Source organism: Elaeis guineensis, chromosome 1 (assembly GCF_000442705.2).
Source record: "Elaeis guineensis isolate ETL-2024a chromosome 1, EG11, whole genome shotgun sequence".
Lineage (NCBI taxonomy): Eukaryota > Viridiplantae > Streptophyta > Magnoliopsida > Arecales > Arecaceae > Elaeis > Elaeis guineensis.
The window spans coordinates 173,630,827-173,655,215 of record NC_025993.2 but is presented as its reverse complement, the minus strand read 5'-3'; the positions used below and the strand labels follow the sequence as shown (position 1 = coordinate 173,655,215).

Here is a 24,389-nt window from a genome sequence, read left to right as displayed (position 1 = left end):
AATTAGCAGTCGCATTCGGGAGAAAGTTGAATAAAATAAAACATCGGTTGAACTTTCATTATCTACAAAGATTTTTTTTACATCATAGTTTGCTATTATTGCTGAAATAATAACAGCATCATCATGGAAAGTTTGAATTCTTCGAACATCTTCTTTCGAAAAAGTTATTACATTGTCAAGTCATCGTCCCTTTGCCAACTCATCTTCAAAAGTTGCCCTCCTGTCCAGTCATCCAAAAATCATGTGGATCACCCCTGCAGTCGGTTGATTATTGATAGCTTCCTTAGTTTGTAGTTGAGATCGTCGATTAGCAGGAGATTGAGTCGGCAGATCTCTCTGATATTTTTCAAGGTAGCCTCATCGAATCAGGGTTTCTATCTCATTCCTGAGCTGGATGCATTGTTCGGTATCGTGATCGTGATCACAATGGAACTGACAATACTTCTTCTGATCGTGGTTCCTTGACAACGTCTTCATCGGTGGGGGGTGTCATAGATATTTTACTCCTTCGATCTCCATAAGAATCTATGCACGAAAAGCGAAAAGATGAGTATAGGAGTCATACCTGTCGTAATTCGGCCTTGGACTCCATCGTCAGGGCGAAGCTCACTTATTGGATGGTTGCCGATTTGATTCGACTTGAGCTCCTTCCTTCTTTTGTTTCTTCTTCTTCTGACTTTTTCCTTCTATCTAGCGTCGGTCAGAAGCTCCTTCATCTGCATGCATATATTTGTATGCACTCTTCAGAAGTTTAGCATAAGTTCGAAGGAGAGTTTTATCGAGAGAATATATGAATCGAGATCCCTTCAGACCTCTTTTCATGATCGAAATAGCCATATTTTCATTGAGGTCTTTGACCTCAAGCATGGCTGCATTAAAATAAGCCATGAAATCCCGAAGTGATTCAGTCTCTCCTTGTTTAATTGAAAAGAGTCTATCAGAAGTGCGTGGCAGCCTTCGACTGGTACTGAAGTGAGCCACAAAAGAATATTCTAACTATCCGAAAGAATACATACTTTCTGACTGAAGTCCGGAGTATCAGGTTCGAGTAGCTTTTCGAAAAGTTATTGGAAAGTCGATGCATAAGAGGACGTCGATGGCCCCCTGAATCATCATGAGAGCCTTGTAGCCTCAAGATGGTCAATCGGATCGGTGGATCTGTCATATGGGTCCACCTGAGATATCTTGAACCGAGATGGGATCGGTTAGTCCAAGACGTGTCGAAAAAGCAATTGGACTGTGTGGAAGTCATAGTCGTTGGAGGACTTCTAACCTTCTACTTGAAGCTGAGCAAGTTGGCAATTGATCTTCTGAAATTTATGTTCATAATCATCACATCGTCTTGGAAAACTCTGAGGGTAGAACCACCCGATGAGTTTGAAGGAGATATGGAGGGCGTTCACGGTCGTTTCTCCTTCCTAATACTATCGAGATGGGAAGGAGAGGGAGAACACTGGAAACGATGAGTGGCACACTGAGAGTGCCAAGAATGTTGTTGTTCATCTCGATGAAAAAGCTGAGATGGTCGCTTCGAAGAAGGAGACGATGATCGTCGTGTATGGCAGCAGCTATGCCTGGATGGCACCGATTGTGCCATCGGTTGCTCCGTCGGTGGCTGTGGTGGTTGGATCTATTGCTGCTGGAGGCTTCTGACAGCCTCCGTAAGGATAGTCACTTACTGCACGAGTGCAGCGATATGGACGTCTGTGGTGACCACAGGACATGAGAAACTAGGCTCTACTACTGAAGGAAGGGGAGGAATCTCTTTTCGATAGGAAGAGTGCCTCGTTGATCCAATTGCAGTCGAGCACTGAGCTCTGATTTTCATCATTGTAAGTTCCGACATTTTTTTCTACCTAACGTGCCAATCTGTTACGACCAACTCTCTGTCGCCTATTATCAAGAATGAACATCTGCAAAATAATATCTGCATAGACCAGATTTATGTCCGACGGAGATCCTCCGATGCTTAAATCAGAGAAAAAAGTTGGTGAACAGGAATTGAATGTAAACAGTAGCAGAGTTTTGGCCCAACAAAAGCTTACCAGTCCCATTTTTCTTACCTCCTTTTTATATATGAGGTTTTTGTAACCATCGGACGTGATCCCATATTTTATGATGCTAAATCATCAGGCCATAATCACGTAGTGGATCATTAATTCTTACTGATTATGTCATGATATACGATCGGTAACCGTTCATAACGGTTATGATATATCTGAGTTCATTGACTGACCATATGTCGGTAGAATCGACCACATATCGGTAGAATCCATGAGCGATCGTTGACTAGTAGTTCTGGTATGTCAATAGTCTAAGTCATTCGCTATCGATCGATAGTAGTCGAATCATTAATCAATCAGTCGGCAATAGATCGGTGTGGTTCTGATCGATGAAGAGTCATAACTGCACATTCAGCCGATGTAGAGTCGAAGTTGTATGTCCTTTCGATTGGCTGTTGTTGAGTCGGAGTCAGCTGACTTAAGTCAGAGTCAGTTGACTTGAGTCGGAGGTCGATTAACTTACCCCAACACCTCCTTTGCCAAAAATTTATTCACGAGAGATAACAATTGCTTCTTTGAGTTTCACCTCACTTCAGGGGTAAAAGTGGTATAAATAATATCCATCTGAATCTGCTTTCGTATCCGAATTAATTCAGATATGGATAAAAACTTAATGATCTAATTAATATCTATATTCACATTCATTAAAAAAAAATAGATATGGATGTGAATAGATAACTATCTGATCTATATCCAAAAATCTGAATTTATCTAAAATCCTATATAATTTTATATAATACTTATTGATTTTTATAAAAAATATACAACCATATAAATATGCTACTAATTTGATTTATTATTTATTTAATAATATCTTTGATTTTGTGATCATAAAATGTAATTATCCAATTTATATTTGTAATTATATCTATATTTTTAATATCCAAATTATATCCGTATTCATTTAAAATAAATATGAATATGAATTTTTATATTCGAATAATAACTATATCCATATTTATATTTATCGTACAAAATAAATATGGATATGGATAGACTGATATCCGATCCATATATGATCCAATTTCAGCCCTACCTTGCTTCTTTTTAGTGAAGGACAAAGACACCAAAACCTCACTTCTCGTAGGCTTGCTTTAAGGTGGATTCTATCATCTTTTCGATAAAGATGTCATTAGTTTGGAGCTTGCAGTTTTTTTGGCATCTCCTCCTTATCATTTTGGCATTATCGTCTTGATCATACAATGCTTCTTATTGTTCATAAAGCTCTCTATGATTCCTCTGATGATGCTAATAAGGGTTTATTTTGATGGTTGGACTCAAAATCCTATAAAAATCATGAGTTTGGGCCAACACAACTATCCATATTAGGCTTGGCTAGGTATATTTATACAAATACAAAATATTTCTAAAGTGGGCCAGTCCCAATCTCATAGGAGAAAGAAGGCCTCCTACTTGAGGTTATCCATCATTCTCAATAGAGAAAAAATGCACCACTTCACCGGATTAGACCACATAGCTCAATTAATAAGTGGACAGGTATTTAATACAACTCAAATTTTTTTTCTCAAATTTTTTGATCAAAAATATCTTTTTCCTCCTTTGACACTATTTTGCTCATACTTGATCAACATATCATAGATAATAATAAGATGTCATGATAATAGTATGACATCTTGTTGCATCATCCTACAAATAATTATTGAAATATCATAAAAAATAATAAAATATCATAATAATAGTATGACATCCTGTTGCATCCTATAAATAATTATATAGATGTCATAAAAAATAATAGAACATCATAATAATGATGTGACATGCTGTTGCATCCTATCACATCTTGTTGCATCATATAAATAATTATCAGGATGTCATAAGAAATAACAAGACATCATAATAACGATATGATATCTTGATGCATCATATGACATCCTATTGCTTCCCATAAATAATCATCGGGATGTCATAAAAAATAATATGACATTATAATAATGGTATGACATCTTATTGCATCCTATAACATCCTGTTATTCTTATAAATAATTATCGAAATACCATGATTCAATAGAAAAAGATATTTTAATCAAAAAAATTAAAAAAAAGTTAAACTGCATTAAATATTTATTCTTTTATTAATTACACTATATGATCCAATTTAGTAAAATAATTTATTTTTTCTCCATCAGAAATAGTGGACAAAGAATTACTCTCTGAAATATTCTAAGTTTGTGTAAATATAGCATAGTTAAGCTTGATTTGGATGATTTTATTGGCCCAAACCTACGATTTCTATAAGATTTTGTAAAGATCCTAAGGGACTTTGCACTCCTTGTCAATTGAGTAAAAGTCATTATTTTTTTTTTCTTTTATCTGCTTCTTCTTCCTCCTCACTATTGCAATTAATACATACCGGAGACTATCTCATGTTACTTCATATTTGGGTAATTGTCACTTCTTAGATGATTACTCAACATACTCATGATTTTATCCATTATGCACTCGTTCCGATGTTGTTTATGTATTCTTGTAACTAGAATCAAATTTATTCAAACTAATGGGGCACGTGAGTTCCTTTCACACACATTTCAAAATGAACTGCAAAATAATGGAATTTGCCATAATATTTCATGTCCTCACACCCCTCAATAAAATGGTGCAACCGAATGTAAACATCATCATATTGCTATAATGGGTCTTTTAATTACACAAGCTCATATTCCAAATCATTTTAGAGACTTTACCTTTGAAATGGCTATTTTTTTATTATTAATCAACTACCTACCAAAAATCTTAATTTTTTTTATCTCCCTGGGAAATTCTCTTTCACTCTAAACCTGATTACGCTATGTCTAGGACCTTTAGTTGCCTTTGCTTCTCTTATTTACATCCTTATGCGTCTCATAAACTTGAAACTCACTCTCCCCCATGTATATTCCTTGGGTGTATCCCTCTAGTTATAAAAGTTATCATCGTTGTTTTCATTATTCGAGCAGTACTTTTATCTCTCATAATGTCGCATTTGATGAAGCATCTTTTCCATTTGCTATAGGTTGGTTCATCTTCCATGCACCTCTCTACCCTTGACCCCTTACCTTCTTCAAACCATGGTGACAACACCTGTGCTCCTCCCACTGTCCCTCCTCTGCCATTTGCTATTTGCCATGCTCCTATTTCAGGTGACACTTCTCTAGCTTCAAGCAATGGCCCCACCTTTTCTACAAGCAAAATGATCTGCCAACCGAACTAGGTTCTAATAAGATGTCACTTGTATAGATGGTTGCTCCTGACTCTGGGCCTTCATCTCCACCTTTAGCTTAGCCCACTACCTCGCCTTCCTTAATGCCATGTGATTCTTCTCCTGCTCCTACGATTCTACATCTTGCTGCTCCACTCTCAAATGACCCCACTGCTTCCAATGCTGCATCTACTAATACTCATGCCATGATCACATGCTCAAAGGATGGTACTATTCCTCAATCCCATTACTCTACCAAGCATCCTATAGCATTAGTGGCTTATGCATCTGATGTGGAACCAACATGCTTTATATATGCCAATAAAGACCGATGGCGGCAACAAGATATGGTTGAAGAATATGACGACGGCACTTGGTTCCTCTCTCTCTCTCTCTCACTTGCGCCTTATTTGTGGCTACGGTGAATTGAGTCTTGAGAAGAATTTCCATATACAAATCCATTCGTATGTTGAAGGCTCAATCAAGACGAGATTGTATTTTTGATGATTTCATTAATAGGAATAGTTTACTATTTTTTTATCCTTCTGAATTGAGCAAATTATGTGCTTCCCTTTCATCCTAAATTGGACGCTGATCTGGACCAGCCCAATAACCTAAACAACTCGACTCGTTATGCCTGGCCCAGCCCAGCTAAAATGACCCTATTAAGCTGAATCTTTTTTCAATTGAACCAATCTTATCCGATCCAATTGCTTACTAGGCTGCTTGTGGGACAACTCGGATCGAAAACGGATTGAATTGGATTAAATTGGGAGAAAAATTTGATCTGATTGAACCTAATTGAGTTGAAGAAAATCCAACCGACTGCCGACCATTTATCATATATAAATCATTTGAAATCGAAGTTAATGATTTATAGCGGATTCGGATGGATTGTGGTAGTTTGATTTCCAATATTAATTTAATATTAATTTTAAATATTATAAATCAATACGTCATTTAATTTATATAAAAATTAAAATATAATAATTTTATAATACCTATAAATCAGTACATAATATATCATAATTTTTAATTTTTTAAATAATTTGAGTATTGAAAATACTATATAGATTATAATTATAATTAAAAATATAAAAATTAAATTTAATTATAATTAATTAAATTTTTATGAATCATAATCCGATTCAAATCCCTCAATGATCGAAACTGGTATTTTTCGGATTGGATTGGATGGCTTTGTTCGGGTTTTCGTTTATTTGCTCAGCCCCACGGACAACCGATTCAAAAAATTGTGAACCGGTCCAGCCGTGGAGATAACGCTTATCGTCGTCACCTAAGCATTCGTCCGTAATCCATCAAGCATCCTGCGGTCCTGATCCAGCGTCCTACAAACGGTAGGATTGGGCTCCTCACGAACCGCCTCGCTGCCTAGTATCATCATCCCCAGGCGCATCCGCAGCGGTAGGGTTCGTTCCCCTTCCGCAAACCCCTTCCCTCCGCCCAACCGGCGACCGGCGACCGGCAACAAGCGACCTTCCCGACCGGCGAGTGGAGCATTCCAACCGGCAACACAAGCATCCAAGCGCGATATCAGGTATAAATCTTGGTCTATCTTTTCTGTTTCCATGTTTCTTTTGATGATTTATTGGGTGGGCGTTGGGAGGTTGTGGGGTTTTAATCCTCGAGGTAGCGTGAATTATTCTCGTTTGGAGTGTGTTTTTAGAGCGGGGTTTACGAGGGATGTATGATTAACCCGGGGTGTCCAGTGGCCGTCATCACGGATTTAGGTGGGCCTTGACGCTTTGGCCTTGATACCAGTAAGTTCTCGCATGCCTTCTCCACCAGTTCTACGTTTGCTGTTGGATTCTCTCTCAAGCCTGTCGATCGTTCCCATGGCAATAAGGAGTGGGAGCACTGGTCCAGGTCACGGTGGGGAAATCACTAATATCTTGGAATTTTTTTTGGCGATTTTTTTCTGCTCGTAGAAAAGGAAAATAGGAATGGAGGTAGAGTGATGATAGATAAGGATATATAAGGTATAATCTGGGAAGCAGAGTATACTGATTGCTTAATGATTTTTAAACTGGAACTATTGGTGCATATACACTGCAGGTAGGATGTAGAGTGAATAAAGCGGCAATTTGCTAATAGACAGACACATTAACCAAGAAATATTGGGAATGACACGGACATACATAAGATATGGGAGATTGCATAAAAGTGTCGGGCGTTGAACTAAAAATGAGATGGAAGTGTTTTATTACTAGCCAAAAAGTTTAAAAAGGAAGATGGAGATCCAGTGACTTGCAAGAATGACGAAATGATCTCAAGGACATATCATTGTGAGTCATAGAACACCATTGTCAACTGTAGGAGCATGGAGGCTTGTGCCCTTTGAAGACTAGTTCTTCATCCTTTTTCTTTCTTAATTTAGAGAGGGACAAACCTGCTTGATCTCCATCTTCTTCTGCTATTGCTTTTGGTTCTGAGGGAAATCTGTTTTTCTGATTATGGAGATAACTCAAATTTGTAGCTTTGACATTTTCTCTTTTTTTTTTTTCGAACTACTGGTTTTCTTAGAGGAAACTTTGCTAAACTTATGTTGGAAGCACACTGCTTAGTCCTATTTTCTGTCACCACCTACAACTCCCGCCTCTCTCATTATTTCAAGTATCCAGAGCCCAATAGGCAATACTCTTCTCATTCTTAATTTTGAATCTGATCTTTGGAAGTGGTGAAGTTGGTGGGAGTGGAAAAGTTCAGGAATCAAGACCATCCAAAGCTGAAGTACTCCTTATGTTTCGAGTGCTCAGAGCCAAATGGGCTATCCTCTTATTAAGTTTTAATCTTGTTCGGTGGGAAGTTGGGGACACTATAAGAGAAGGGATGGTCTGAACACTCAGATGCTTCATGCTGCTCGACCTTGACTGTTTTTAATCCTGTTCAAGGCTCTCACTATTAGTTGGCATGCATACCCCCTTCCAGTGTGAGCACAAATGGGATGCGGCCAATAATTGGACGGCTCCTTCTACTATTGGGCATGTTTGTTTGGCTTCCCATCGGAAACGGGTCCAGGTCATTGGTCAAGCTTGGGTTTTGGAATTTTTCATTCTTCTAAGTGGCAGTTTATTTCTTTGTAATTATTATCCTGAACCTCTTCTAGCGTGCAAAATGATTAGAGTTGGTCAAAAGGTGTGGCTTTAGTCCCTATCCTGTCAATGGATTCAGTTCTTTGTGATGATTTTGTTTGATTAACCTTTGAAATAGTATATTTATATCTGCATCTAGATAGAAAAAAATATGGACATGCTTGATTCCAATTTGCATCCGTATCCATTGAGAATAAATATGGATATGCGTAATATTCGATTCGTATCTGTATCCATTTAGAACAAATATAGATATGCTTAATATCTTATTCATATTTGTATCCATTTAGAACAAATGTGGATATTAATTTTGATATTCGTTTAATATCTGTATCCATACCTATGTTGGCTGAAAAATATGGATACAAATATGGATATACAAATATCCAATCCATATCCATTCTGTTTTCAGCCCTACTCATGAAGCAACTCTGGATTATTTTAAAGCCAGGTATTCATTCCCTTGCTCGCTTTCTTTTTTGTTGTTTTATTTTTTCTATCCCAATTTTTTTACAAAAATCTAAAGGAAACATTTTGTAAAGAATGGGCTGCTTTAGTTTATTATGTTTGAGATTTTATTCTCATGTAAATTAGAAGCACATACTGCTAAGATTCACAATATGTACGATATTTTGATGATTCTTTTCGTTTTTTTGATTTTTCCCCCTCTACCATAAACTTCAGAATATGAAAAACTTTGGGATTTTTTTGGATATTTGTAACATCTTCTGGTGAAGTAGCATCAGTCCTGTGATGGGTGGTGTTCCTACATCTTGGTTCCAGCATGCATGCTGGCCTCCTAGTGAGAGCTTTTCATCAAAAGAGTGTTCTATAGTGTTTCCATGAAATTATTGTCCAACTTTCTCTTCCTTAGTTTTGAGATGGTTAAAGATGAATGTCAGCAGATGCACTGTTGCCCCTGCCATAGATGTATGTCGCTGTGCTCTTTGTATTATTATTGTTGAGGGAAGTGAAATATTTTTATTTCTTTTTCTCTTCTTAAAATTAATTCTCGGCATCTGCACCATATTTACATTGTCTGGGTTTTTAATTTTAACTAATTTGTTGCTCTTGCTTCTGAATTTGCTTGCAGATATTTTAGCGGATTTTGCTGTGCTTTTGTTTTGAAGTTTGTCGCTGTTTCTGAAGATTGAAGCAATGGTTAGTTTATCATTTTTCTTTTTAATCAAACGTTCTTATATTTTATACAAATTAGTGTTTGCACCTGGTGATGATCGGTACCTTGTGAATTAACTAAAATAAGAAAATGTAGAAGTTAGCATGTGTGATAGTTTAATGTCCGTTTGTTAACTGTTTAAAAAAGGCATATTTGATAGTTAGCATGTGTAATAGTTTAATGCCTGTTTGTTAACTGTTTAAAAAGGCATATTTGGTGTTGAAGGGGCACACATAAACATCTTTTTGTTTTTTGAGTTTTATAGAAATGCTTGCACCAGTAACATGTATCCATTTACCAGTAGGCTGCATGGGCAATTTGTCAGTCTTGCTGATAGGAAAAGTATACCACTAAATGAACCTATACTTTGCTGTCATTTATGTGTTAGTAGCACTATTAGGTAATTTATGTTATATTCACAAATAGTAGCTTTATTAAAAAGAAATACAGCAAAGTGAGGTGCAATAGCAAGAGATATGTTAAAAGAAGAAATTAGGAGAGTTAAGGAAGATTATCAAAAAAATTCATATAAAAATTAAATTGTTGGTGTAACTGTATTTATGCGTATGCATATTTATATGTGGGTGTATGTACCAATTACAAAGTATCAGCTCCTAAGTTGCATAGTGATGTACACTATATTAATATGATTATGTCAACTTGAACTATGTTGCATTTGTACCACATGTTGGTACTTGCACTCATAGTTCTATTGGTAACAGTTAACTTTAATTATACTAAGGGTAAAACATGATCTATCACTGTATGAGGATTGTCTATGGAGATCTTTGGTTTCTGGTTTCTGGATTATTTTTCTGCAGCTGTGCTGGTGCTTGCTATATGTGTGAATTTGTTGGCACAATTCGTGAGGTGGTCCGAACTAGGTAGATAGATAACTAGCATTAAGATAGTGCTTTTTATCTTTGTGGAATCTTACCTATGAATCAATTTTGCAATTTTGGGCACTTTAATGACACTTCATGACCCTCCTTGACACTAAAGTGAACCACAATCTCATCACCATTAAATGTTAACTTTTGGTTTTTCTATGTAAAAGTTATTAAGTTCCATGTAGAGTAAATCATGTCAAAATTATGGTGCAAATAGTCTAATTGTTTATTTACTGAATATATTTATATATGTACACAGGTTTCAAGTTTTGGCTCAAGTTGATACATTTCAACCTAAAATGGCGGTGGATGCTTTGCTTTTTCATTATTTTGATTTATAGGATCATAATTCTTCATTTCTTTTTAAGTATATGATGAGGATATTTTTTTTTTCTTGGAGTTAGATGAGGAGATGTCTAATTCATAAGGAATATCTTTTTAAAATTAGGCATGGGTTTTATATTTTTTTGGAAGACTGGAATCATTTGGGAGTCTGGTTCTAAGGAATTCAAGTGAAGTGTAGCTTATTCTAGATACAACACTTTTTTTTATCTTCAAGAGTTATTTTAGGGTGAGGGGTAAAAAGGGGTATAACTTATCAACCCCTTGAATAGTGGATTAGAAGATCTACATATGGATTAGCTAGAGCTGGGATTTTATAGACATTTAAATGGTATCTATTTGTCATCTTATTTTTGTACTTTATAAATTATTACAAGCTATAATTTGATAACCAGTGCTTGATCTAATGGTATCATGTTTATATTCATAACTATAATCATAATCATGAAGCCTTTTCCCAGCTATTTGGAATCGGCTTTACGAATTGTTATTCGCCAAGTACTCCTGTTTAGGGCTATCTCTATTGTTATTTTTAAGTTTCCCATATCCTTCCTCACAACCTCCGTCCATGTTATCTTAGGGTATCAAGTTTATAGTCATATGTAGTTATATGCTATTACAGTTTGTTTTTGCTGGGATACACTATTAGGCATTTAATTGTCAGATTCTTATTTAGCAATTCCATGTAATATAATTCTTTAACACTCCATCATGTCTAAATGGATGTTCTTTTTAATGATTTTTGTACTTTCAGGCTTTTGGTCTGAAAACACCAAAACCATAAAAACCAAAGACGTCAGATTATTAAATATACATAAAAATTATGTGATATTATTTTCATCAAATTAGTTCATATTTCCCTTGTTTTCCTATCTTTTCATAATCTTTTACATTTTTGGGGGGGACTGAAACTCATAAACTTTAGCTGAACTTGAAAATCAGTGGACCTTACTAAAACTAGAAATAAACTTGAGCTTTCAAAACTCATTTATGCTTGGTTGTACAAACATCTATATAATACATACATGTCTGTGTGCCAAATTCCATGGAGGTTCCCTTGTGAGATTTTGCTGGACACTTGACATGCAAGGAATGCTGCAAAAGGTTTAATGGTTATGGTTACACATGTATTTGTGTTTTTGTTTATGTCTTTGCTTGTTGGTGTGTGTGGGGGGGGGGGCGGGTTGGCATACTTTTTACTTCAGCTACTTTTATTTTACCCACTAGTCTGGAACTCAGAACCTGAAGTTATATATAACAAATAAATAATTTAGGTATCTACTTTTCTTGTTTGCTAGTATGGCAGTGAGTAGTAGACTTCAACAAGTTGCATTATTTATGAACATCTCCAAATTTCTTCTTCTATTGACATATTTCCATATTGCTGCATTTTCTCTACTACTGTATTCGCAGAAATTTGTTATGTTAATATTATATCTATGAGTTATTCGAAGGCATGTCCAACTAAATGCCTGATTAAGTTCTGGCAATTCTTCATAAAATGTAAGTATGTTTTAATTGCATTCAGTTTCTAGGCCTGTATGATGAATGTGTATGTGGGAATTGTACAAGCAAGATTTTTTTGGGAAGCATCTCCTTTTAGCATTTCTGTATCAATTTCATGAGTAAAATATGTCTCATGCAATGTTGCAGTTTCTTTACTTCAGGTGTAATATTTTTGCAAACAACTGAAAATGTATACTGATTATTATGCTTGTGGTTTCGAAACAGGCCAGTCTTGCCGATTCTTTTTTGGCTGACCTTGAAGATTTATCTGACAATGAAGCCCATCTTGTGAGTATATATATTAATTTTATACTTGATTACGATTTTATTCTAATAGCTAATATTTAGGTGTTTGCAATTTTATGTGTCAGCCTCATCTTTTACCTGTTTCTTTTGTTTCGATGCTGTATATTTCTGCATCATGGTCACTTACTCCTATCTCACATGGAACTTGTCTATTAGGACGATGAGGAAGCTGATGTAGCAGACATGGAGGAGGATGCTGATGGTGATATAGCTGATATTGAAGCACTAAACTATGATGATCTTGATAGTGTTTCAAAGCTGCAGAAGACACAACGCTATAATGATATTATGCAGGTGATGCACCAAACTCTTTATACATACATATGGTTGTCATGTTTTCTTATTAGGGTAAAGCTCACAACTATAGCATCTGGTTTTGTGGTTGTCTTGTTACATATTCATGGCTATTGGGCTATGGTTGCCTCAGATTTTATTTGTTTACAGTTATAACCTAAATCTAGATAATATTTCATATTTGTTACCATTCAAGGTTGCCTTTTTTTGACTGATTTGAATTTTTTTCTCTGTTTCATGCTCAACTATTCATTTCCCTTTCATCTAAAATTAATGGAAGTGTATCAGGATAAACTTGAAAGTTCAGCCATCGTGCATTTTGTTGCATGGATGCCGTTGGCAAAATTTTCTTTTTTAACTCCCAAAGTTTTTAGAGCCATTTTTTTAGTTCTTGTTGTTATGATGATTTTGTGGGTTTGTTAATTTTACTCTCTTGTCCTGACTCATATATGTATGTATATGTATGTATGTTTATATATATATATAAGACATACAGGTGAAATGCATTGTGCAAAACTTAGGAAGATCTTTCAGTTTGTCTCATATGATAATCACTCTTCATTTCTTGTGAATTGCAGAAAGTTGAAGATGCACTCCAGAAGGGATCAGATATATCTAGTCATGGAACAGTCTTAGAGGATGATCCTGAGTATCAACTTATTGTCGATTGCAATGCTTTATCTGGTGACATTGAAAATGAAATCATCATAATCCACAATTTTATACGTGATAAGTACCGCTTGAAGTTTCCTGAACTCGAATCTCTTGTTCATCACCCAATTGATTATGCTCGGGTTGTGAAGAAGATTGGAAATGAGATGGACTTGACCCTTGTCGACTTGGAGGGGCTTCTACCGTCAGCAATTATTATGGTTATTTCTGTTACAGCATCAACTACAAGTGGCAAGCCTCTGTCAGAAGAGAACCTAAAAAAAACAATTGACGCATGTGACCGAGCGCTTGATCTTGATATTGCAAAGAAGAAAGTTCTTGATTTTGTAGAGAGCAGGATGGGATATATCGCACCAAATCTTTCTGCTATTGTTGGAAGTGCAGTTGCAGCCAAACTTATGGGAACAGCTGGTGGCTTGACAGCATTGGCAAAAATGCCAGCTTGCAACGTTCAGCTTCTTGGGGCAAAGAAGAAAACCCTTGCTGGATTTTCCACTGCAGCCTCCCAGTTTCGTGTAGGTTATCTTGAACAAGCTGAGATTTTTCAGAGCACCCCTCCTTCTTTAAGGACCCGTGCTTGTAGACTGTTGGCTGCAAAATCAACGCTAGCAGCACGAGTAGACTCAACAAGAGGAGATTCAACAGGGAAGACTGGAAGGAACTTGAGAGAGGAAATCCGTAAGAAGATTGAGAAGTGGCAAGAGCCACCCCCTGCAAAACAACCAAAACCCCTTCCAGTTCCAGATTCAGAGCCCAAAAAGAAGAGAGGTGGTCGTCGTCTGCGGAAAATGAAAGAAAGGTAGCAAGTTCTTATGACAGTACTCTGCAACAAAAATTATCGTCTTAGCAAGATCATTTTATTCCATTACTTGTTTTTTGTGTTTGAAAATGTGACAGATATGCAATAACTGATATGAGGAAGCTGGCTAACAGGATGCAATTTGGGGTGCCAGAAGAAAGTTCCCTTGGTGAGCATTCACTTATGCATGATATGTTCATATTCTTATCCCTCATTTCTCCAGTCTTCACATTTTTATTTTCCCACTTTTAAGTGACTTTTCCTTATTCTCAGAGATATGATCAAAAGATGATTCATTAAGTGTGCTTTAAAAGATGGGCCTTGCTAGTCTTGATGTTTTCTGAATTTTTCCAAAATTGCTCTGGGCAAGTTTAGGTGTTTTTTCTGATTACCACTGAGATGCTTAGAAATGGAACTCTTTTACTGTATGAATTTTGGGGCAAAATTCATAAAACATAGTAAGATGTTGAGATGTTCACATACATTTGAAATAGCGGTGGCAGTTTAATAAGTAGATAATGACTATATCAGTATTTAATTGCAAATCTTTCTGATTTTCTGATTTCATGTTTCTGTGCAAAAAGTTATTTTCAAAGCATTTATATTACTGTTACACTGAAAAAGTATTAATACTTAGAGGTTGAACGTTATGAATGCTCTTGTGAGATTTGCTTTTGGCATCCACTTGTTTTCAAAACTCAAAACATTCTTTAAAAAGTATAAATATAAAATAATTTATTAGCTTCATGAACATATTCTATTTGGTTTTGGAAGGTCTCATAATGTTGACAGGGAAAGCTGTTCCTTTTTAGTTTCTCATGATTACGCGCTTTCTGGAAACCACTATGCTTAGAACTTATTGACTTGCTGTAGCTGACTTAATTGTTTGATGCTTCTTCAGATGTCCTTAACTTGTATCTCTCCATTGTCAGGTGATGGCCTGGGTGAAGGTTATGGCATGCTTGGTCAGGCAGGAAGTGGGAAGTTGCGTGTGTCAGTTGGTCAAAGCAAACTTGCAGCCAAAGCTGCCAAAAAGTAGGCAGTTAGATCCTTTTGAATGCTTCATCTTTTAGTATGCTATTTCCATCCTCTAGATTATCAAATATGTGATATTCTATAAGCTTTTTCATTATTGTCTCAAAATCCAAGTTAGAGAGTATCAGCTTTTCATATTTCTATAAACTGTGCAAGATATCATTGTTTCCCACCGTTTATTGTGTGCAATAGGTTTAAGGAGAAGCCCTACGGAAGCAGTGGTGCAACATCAGGACTGACATCAAGTCTTGCGTTCACACCTGTACAGGTATGTATATATTTTGCAGCTGCATATGATCATTCCAGTTCTTGATTTAATTCTGTCAAACTCAAAGTCAAATTTGAGTAACTTTGAGATGAAACCATATGTAAAATTTTCATATTTTACAGTAACATAAACAGATAATGACCCTGGTAGAACGCATGTATAGATACAAATGAAGTCAATCAATTGGTATGGACATCTATAGTGAAAGGACTATGTTTATGCATCAGATATAAAATTGATATGGCATGTTGTTCAAATAGCTATTATTAACGGCACCTCTTAGAATAATCTTATGATAACAAATCGCAGTTGTTTGGAGGTAGATCCAGTTAGTTTTAAGGGTGAAAATGTAGACAATATTTAGCTTTAGAAATAGGCTATACTCCTCCACAATATGTTAAAGTTGTTTTGAAGCAGATTTGAAATATGGGCTTTAATTTGACAAACTTATAAATAGAACAGATGTTTTAAACCCTTGAGATTTCCATGTTAGGGTAGAATACTTCTATCGAGATGAAAGAAGTGCAGAGGACAAAAATGCTATAGATTATAGAATCTTATTTTAGAAAACTAAGGTTGCATTTGGTAGTTGGCAATCTATCCAGATTGCCGGTAATTTAAAGTGGGTTCATTAGATTATCGTGTTTGGTATGCTTTTTGGGTGGCAATTCAAATTGCCTTCTGGGAGGCAATTTAGATAGCTTTGGGGAGAGGTGGCTATTCAGATTACTACTTCTTTGGCAATATTGTAAAAAATTTTTTGAACAAAATTATCCCTTAAAAAATCATACAAAACCCGTTTCTCTGACCGCGGTAGCGCCACCGACGAAGGCTAGCCCCGTCGCTGCCTCCCCCTCCCCTCATCCCAATGGGCCCCTCCCATTCCTCCCATGGCTGTGGAGACGACGGCGATGATGAAAAGGAGCGCAGGCTCTTCGCGAACTTCAAGACCTCCATAGAGAGGCCCTCCAACAAGAGCTCGAGGTCCTCCCATATTGTGCCGCTGCCTCTTTGCTCTGCCCCTAGCTTTCCGTCGCCTACACCCCACGCGTCCTTGGCCCCTCCATCTAGGTTTGGTACCCTCCATCCCAATAGGCTCCTCCCATTCCTCCCACGGCCGCGAAGACGGCAACGACGACAAAGAGGAGTGCAGGCTCCTCGCAAACTCCAGATCTCCAAGGAGAAGGTCCTCGAGCAAGAGCCTAAGGTCTTTCCATGCCGCGCCACTGCCTCTCCGCTCTCCATCACCGGCACCCTGCGTCTCCTTGGCCTCTCCCAGATCTAGGACCCTCTCCTCATCCCGATGGGCTCCTATGTGTCCCACGGCCGCGGAGGCGGTGACGACGATGAAGAGTGCGGGCTCCTCACGAACTCCAAGACCTCCAAAGAGAAGGCCCTTGAGCAAGAGCTCGTGGTCCTCCCATGTCGCGTTGCTACCTCTCCGCTCTTACTCTAGCTCTTCATCACCGGCACCCCGTAATTTATACCAAATATATAGTAATTTGATTTAGTGGTATTTTGAAAATTTGATTTCACATTATCAGTAATTTGATTGTCATATCAAACATATCAATCAAGATTTTCAATAATTTTATTGTAACATTATCTGTGTATACCAAAACACAGTAATCAACATTACTGGCAATTTAATGGTGGCAATCTATTTTGAAGGCAATCCACATTACCTTTTAAGATTGCCTGGCAATACACCAAACGCAACCTAAGATTTGTATTAGAAATTAGACAATCTTCTGTTAAACAGGAATGTTGTTATTGACATCACCCTGAACAGTAGATCGATATGTGCAAGAGGATATGTGTATAAGCTATTATCTGTCTATTTAAGAAATATATTTTTGTGCGTGGAGGAAGTATAACAAGTTTACCAAACAACCGTCCACCTATTCCAATTTATGTGACATACTTCATCTCCACTTGAATGTAAAACACCTAATAATTGTCAATAGCAATCTATAATTTTTTTGTTTCAAAAGAAACGGAGTATGATACTTATCCTACTAAATCACTCTTGCAACCTGAGATTGTGTGCTACCCTAATAATGCATGCATTCAAAAGGAAATTTTTGATAGGAGAACCACATGAAGTTAATGTAGCGTGAATTATTTTATGAAAAACTTAAAATAATACAACTAACTCTATTTATCATCCTACTTCCTTTTTTAGGTGAAGACTTATTATCCTATTTTAGAATGCCTTGAATCAGATTGAGTGGCCATTTAGTAATTAGTGGCATTCAAATGACACAACAACTGTTTTGTCTGTGTTGAATTTCCTGTCAATATTTTCACTTACAGTGAAATGTTCTGTCAAAGTGATGCATATAAAGAAATCTCCTTAAGTTAGTCCTGAGCCAGTTATGCATTTATCTTTCTGTTCTTCTTTTGGTTTCTGAACTTTAAGTGCTTAAGTTGAATGTTGAAGAGTTTTGAGTTATTGAGATTTGAGAGATATCTGCATTACGCCAAGGTACCAATGGTTATCAGTTTCATGAGCTAAAGGACCTACAAATATACTACAATATACATGTATAATATGAATATTTTCTTCTCCTTTTATCAAAAAAGGGATCGTAACAACCTAGGACGTTACCCAAAAGACTACTTGGCTTAATTCCTTAGCCTTATATAAGTATTCAAGATTTATGCATTGCATAGTTAATTTAGGACAAAAAACACATGTTTGCATGGGTTCTCACGTACTCTTCTTATTTAAGCTCCGGCATCCTTCTCAAGCTAAGTTGGATCCATTCAAGTCCATTCATCCTTCTCAGGCTAAGTTAGATCCATTCAAGTCCATTCAAAAGTATTACAGATCCAGTCACAAACACCTTGATCAGCTTGTGGTCAGTCCAAATGGACTCGTTTCTTAATCCACATGAGAAATTGGTCACGTCCGTTTGGATACCATTTGCAACAACTTAGGACTTCATATAAAAAAAGCTAGCTGTAAAGTGCTACTTGGGTTCTTTAACCATGTATAAGTATTCAAAATCTATTTAATGCATGGCTGATATGGGATTAAACACATGTGGACATGTGTCCATAATAATCTCCTGCAAGGATGCCTATCGAGGAGGACATCAAAAGCAGCACTGTCATGCACCTCACTGGATGATGTAAGGGTCCTTTGCTGCATTGAACCATGAAATGGTTTGATCATTGTTGGGCACAACTCTTTTACCAAATTAGGGGACTATGGTGGTCATCTCCTCTATCAGATGCTAAAAATACTTAGTTTACAGCTCAAATGTTTAGATTGGCATATCCTTGGGGCATTGGGGGTTGATCTTCCATTATATGCAAATAAGCTTTTCCAGTATCCATCATCTCTTTTGGATAAAATATTGACATTGCTTAATAAGTGATAAGTGTAGGTGACGAAGGTTGTGCACAAATTAGTGAATCATGTTTTAGCAAATTGGGATCAAGATAAACATTTCTTGACTGCCTGTGTTGGTAATGTAGCTATTAACTTGAACATGGTAAACTATTTGAAGCTTCTTGGTTCGATGTAAGGATTTAGGATTTTCTCATTGATGAACTAAATCTACGGGGTGGCGTTCTTTTTTCAGGGAATAGAACTCACGAATCCACAGTCTCATGGAAATCTGCTCGGCAGTGGAACACAAAGCACTTACTTTTCGGAGATGGGGACATTCTCAAAGATCAAGAGAACTTAATTTATATATTTCATTTCTCTTTATTGTAAGTGCAAAAAATTTCGTTGCAACGATGGTGCCACATCAAATTTATCATAATCCAATGAAAATATTTATATTTCATTGATTGTCATATATTTCATCAATTCTCATAATAATATCCTATATTGTCCTACTGATTTTTGAATCTTGATTGAATTGTTATAAATTTGGCATGATATCATTGTTGCAAGTAAAATCGTCTCGTTGTAAATTTAAAATTCTAAGTGCTTTTTTACCACCTGGAATATTCTGGCAGTCTTTTCATGTACAAGACAAATACAGCTCAAGGGGGTCGTGGCTTAGAAACTAGTGGAGTCCTTAATCGGTTGTAGTCCTTTCACTGTGCAACAGTTGGTCAAGTTGGATGCTGGGTCCGGGATGGAGTGCTGGGTGCCAGGTGGAGCTACTCCCATTCTTATCCTTCAAAGTGGTGGTGGTTGCGCAACGGCGGGCTATATGCTAGCTAGCTGTTGAAATTACTGTGGAGGACGTGGCCCACGTCGGTAGGTAATGAGGGTGTTTCTGAGGACCCGGGTGATGCCTAGCTTCACCAAAATGTTGCAAGGCTGATGTGTTAGTTTCTTGTTTTCCTGGATGATTGCCGATGAAGATTAACTACCTGTCCAAGCAGGGAAAGCAAGAATCAGATTGGTTACGTTTTGTAACAAATGTGAAACCAATTCTTGAGTCATTACTTTGCTTGTAGACTAGTGACATGAGTGTGACACATATAAATGCTCGTTGAACATAGGTTCGCATGTAAGGTTGTTTCTTGGTCTAACATTTTTTCAAAGAAATCAATTCTTTAGATACTTAAATTAGAGCCCCAAAAATTAATAATAATTATAATAATAATATTTAATTATGAAAAAAATTTTAAATTTTTTATAATTTTTTTAATTTTATTTTGAATTTTTTATTTAATACAATCAGGTCATTCAACTTTCATATTTCTTCGATTTGAATTATGGTTGTGATTTTCATTGGCATGTCATGATAGAGATATGGTTTGTTTATATGGCAAAATTTTGCTTACATGAAAAAAATGACGGCGAGATGAAGTGGTAGTTTTTATTTTTCAAATTAGTCTCTCTTTAGTTAGAATTTTGATCCATTTTGATTCAAAGCCCTCCTTACCAATTTGGTGTCTGAACATTAGCAACAGTCTTTATAGAGATGGTATTTGCTTTTGGCGACAAGCATCGATGATTGGTCTTCATTTTAACGATGGAGGTAATGTTTTCAGCTTGTATTAGATTGTATCCATAAATATATTATGGTTTTACATATTTTTTTTTCATAATTTCTAATTCTTAGATCATGGATCCTTCAGTTAATCTGAAAATGATGTAATAATTGCTTTAGCATCAAATATTTATAGTGATTTTGAGTAAAAAGTGATCCAAATCATTGATGAGATGTGAATAGAATGGTGAAGTTGGGATGAAAAGAAGTTAGAGGAGATAGAGTTGCACTAACTTTGATCTCTACCAATGTAAAATAAAATCACTTCTTTCTATTCCAAGAAGGTAAAAAGGAGAAAAGATAGAAATCTCGAAGGAGAGGTTTTTTTACCTTCTCATTGATAGAAATTTTAAACGGAAGAAAATAGAAGAAAGAGGAGAGAAGAATTTTTAAAATTTTTTTCTAGATCGGTAAAAAAAGAACATGTAAGAGGGTAGTATTTATCATATGACAACCCAATCATGATAAGCAGAATCAAGATCTGAATTGAAGAGATTTAAAAATTCGATAATCTGATTGCACTAAATAAAAATTTAGGATGAGATTAAAAATCTTTCAAAAATTTAAAAATTTTTATATAATTAAACTTAATAATAAAAATAAAAAATAAGAAATCAACGCATGGAGGCTGCAACTCCATCCAACGGAGGGGTGTAGCACGCCCGTAGTGTTTCTTGTTTGGGATGAGAGGATTAACGTAGAGAATATGCATGGTTGCCAACATAAATTGGGGTGCCGAATCGTATTATGCTAGTTTGATATGGCAAAATTTTGCATCGTCTTGAAATGGACCAGTAAATCCAAATGTTTAATCTGCTCATGAAATGGGCGGGAGTAAAATCTGTTGGATGAAATAGTCTAATGAGTGTTTGGTTGGTTCCTTGCAATGAAATAATCGAGTTACTTCCCTTGCGGCAGCATCGTATATGTCACACCAAGTGTTTGGATCGGGACCAGGAAATCTCCACCTTTGGACTTTGCGAAGAAATCTCTATGCAATCACCAAATCTTCTAGTCGCGTGGCTTATGCGTCATTTTCTTGCCCACGCCTATATGACGTTGAATTCAAGGAAATTATATTACCAAAATAAGATGCTCAGAAAGCGAAGTTGATGTTAGACTACATGTCACGACATGAGGAGCTTTTTCTATCATTTAGTTTAGGATAGCAATTCGGTGGATGAACACAAGATAATTAAAATATCCAAAGGCTAGCCACAGATCCACAATTAATGTGCATAAGCTACAAGCTGCCCACGGATGATTGTTTCCACCTTTATAGTGATTGCATTTTTTATGTATGCAGGTAGTCGTAGCACCCCATCTTGTTTTGCTTTACGTAATTTTATACCCAACGTCTTCCATCAATTGTTTTGATGCTTTCGCAATTCTGTAGTTTTAGTAGCAAATTCAAACTCGTGCCTACGGCTGTCCAAAAATAAGCACTCTATTTCATGAGGAGTAGAATCAGGCCCCTGAGCCGGTCTGCTAGAAGTCCCATTCCATATCAAATCTCTTATCAAACAAGTGGGCGTAGATATTTCATTTTGAGATGCACCATCTAAAAAATTGGCTCCACAAGAATAGAACACGTGTCCAGATCCATGCGCATGGGGGCTAGCAAGCACCAACTGGATGATGTAGATGCTTTGCCTCAAAGTAATTTTGGCTACTTGTCAAAGATAAACTTGGTACTCAACCATGGGGCCGGCACTGCTGCCTTTCTTGTCGCATTGAATTAAAAAAAAACAAGAAGCCAATGGGGCCCATAATTGGCGTTACCTGGCCCAGTCCCATTCTCTGTTCAAAAGGTAGACAAACCCAAGTGTGAGTCCGATGAGGCGGCGAAACATTTCTTCTTGGCGGTATTTTAGTAAGCAGAAACGCGGACAGTGAGGGTCGAATGTCCTTTTTATATATAGGCTCTCAGTCATTGCCCCATATCAGTTTGGGACGCTACAGGCCGTCCACCTTCAGAGGACCGGAAGGTGGAGGCAGCTGTCTTTCTCCATCAACGTTCCCTCCACTGCATTCTCTCCAACAAACACTCGTTGCCTTAAAATAATGCTTCGGGGCCCAATCCTGGCACAAAATCCCTTTACTTCGCAGCTGTAGTGCACGTGACAGCGGAAACCAGTGCAACATGGCCCGAGCAGTAGGTGTAATATGGGAAATTCTTTGTGCACCGTAGGCGATGTAGAATCATCCGTGATGATTGACTCACACGCAGGAATGAAAAAAAAAAAAAAAAAAATTATGCATCACATTCTAATCTTATACGTGAGTCAATCACCACGAGCGATGCGCATGTTGTGCACCGCTCACGGTGCACAAAAAATTTCTCGGTGTAATATTATTCATCCTCGTAGCATTTCATTTTCTTCTTTAGATCACAGCTATTATCTATTTTTAGGCCCATATTTGCTACTAGAGCTGGAATCGGATATGATCATATATCGGTCACATTTATATTTATTTTATTTGATGAATATTGATATAGATATTAATCATATTAAAGAAATTGATATCTATATTTATTTTAAAATAGATATTGTTGGATATAAAATACCCACAGCCGGAACCCACGGCGGAACCGCCATCAGCAAGTGCAGCTCCGCCCGGACTCCTACAGGAGCCGGGCTCTACCGCCATTAGCAAGTGCAGCTCAGCCCGGACTCCTACGGGAGCCGGACTCCACCGCTATCAGCAAGTGCAGCTCAGCCCGGACTCCTACGGGAGCCGGGCTCCACCGCCATCAGCGAGTGCAGTTCCGCCCGGACTCCTACGGGAGCCGAGCTCCACTGTCGACATCAGCGCAGCTCCGCCCGGACTCCCACGGGAGCCGGGCTCCGCTCTCAGTATCAACGGCTGGTAAGCTCAATCCGGACTCCTATCAGAGCCGGATTTCACCCTTAACTCTGTTTGCAGTGCAGCTCAGCCCGGACTCCTACGGGAGCCGGGCTCCACCGCCATCAGCAAGTGCAGCTCCGCCCGGACTCCTACGGGAGCCGGGCTCCACCGCCATCAGCAAGTGCAGCTCAGCCCGGACTCCTACGGGAGCCGGGCTCCACCGCTATCAGCAAGTGCAGCTCAGCCCGGACTCCTACGGGAGCCGGGCTCCACCGCCATCAGTAAGTGCAGCTCAGCCCGGACTCCTACGGGAGCCGGGCTCCACCGCCATCAGCAAGTGCAGCTCAGCCCGGACTCCTACGGGAGCCGGGCTCCACCGCCATCAGCAGTGCAGCTCCGCCCGGACTCCTACGGGAGCCGAGCTCCACTGTCGACATCAGCGCAGCTCCGCCCGGACTCCCACGGGAGCCGGGCTCCGCTCTCAGTATCAACGGCTGGTAAGCTCAATCCGGACTCCTATCAGAGCCGGATTTCACCCTTAACTTTGTTTGCAGTGCAGCTCCGCCCGGACTCCTACGGGAGCCGGGCTCCACCGCCATCAGCAAGTGCAGCTCCGCCCGGACTCCTACGGGAGCCGAGCTCCACTGTCGACATCAGCGCAGCTCCGCCCGGACTCCCACGGGAGCCGGGCTCCACTCTCGATATCAACTGCTGCTCCGTCAGGACTCCTACAGAAATCGGGCTCCGACCGTTACCGAGCTCCAATCGACAGATCCGCGCCTCCTGACAGGCCCTCAAAATGGCCACGACCCTGCTCCACTTCCTGTGGCGGACTCCGCGCAGTACCATCATTCCCTGACAAGCCGCAGTGGCCATAGCCGCCCTGCTCCACTTCCTGTGGCGGACTCCGC

General features: G+C 38.1%; 1 protein-coding gene across 3 annotated transcripts; it reads left to right on the top strand.

Moving 5' to 3' along the window:
• Positions 1–6,635: 6,635 nt before the first annotated feature.
• On the top strand, positions 6,636–20,146 carry LOC105039650 (U4/U6 small nuclear ribonucleoprotein Prp31 homolog). 3 transcript variants are annotated; one of them, XM_019848761.3, is made up of 10 exons: positions 6,636–6,817; positions 9,466–9,533; positions 12,513–12,575; positions 12,750–12,887; positions 13,466–14,358; positions 14,457–14,527; positions 15,291–15,393; positions 15,586–15,661; positions 19,255–19,387; positions 19,640–20,146. In XM_019848761.3, exons 2-9 carry the CDS (start codon positions 9,531–9,533, stop codon positions 19,360–19,362), a joined length of 1,455 nt encoding a protein of 484 aa, XP_019704320.1. In that variant the 5' UTR covers positions 6,636–6,817; positions 9,466–9,530; the 3' UTR covers positions 19,363–19,387; positions 19,640–20,146. The 3 variants fall into 3 exon arrangements, with proteins under 3 accessions (XP_019704320.1, XP_073104941.1, XP_010914167.1); XM_073248840.1 differs by lacking the exon at positions 19,255–19,387 and having other exon boundaries at positions 6,642–6,817; positions 19,640–19,708; XM_010915865.4 differs by lacking the exon at positions 19,640–20,146 and having other exon boundaries at positions 6,642–6,817; positions 19,255–19,474.
• The last annotated feature ends 4,243 nt before the right edge of the window (positions 20,147–24,389 follow it).

Coding starts and splice junctions, on each gene's coding strand:
- LOC105039650 (XM_019848761.3), top strand. Junction 12,888..13,465: donor GCTATAATGATATTATGCAG/GTGATGCACCAA, acceptor TGTGAATTGCAG/AAAGTTGAAGATGCACTCCA. Junction 14,528..15,290: donor GCCAGAAGAAAGTTCCCTTG/GTGAGCATTCAC, acceptor CTCCATTGTCAG/GTGATGGCCTGGGTGAAGGT.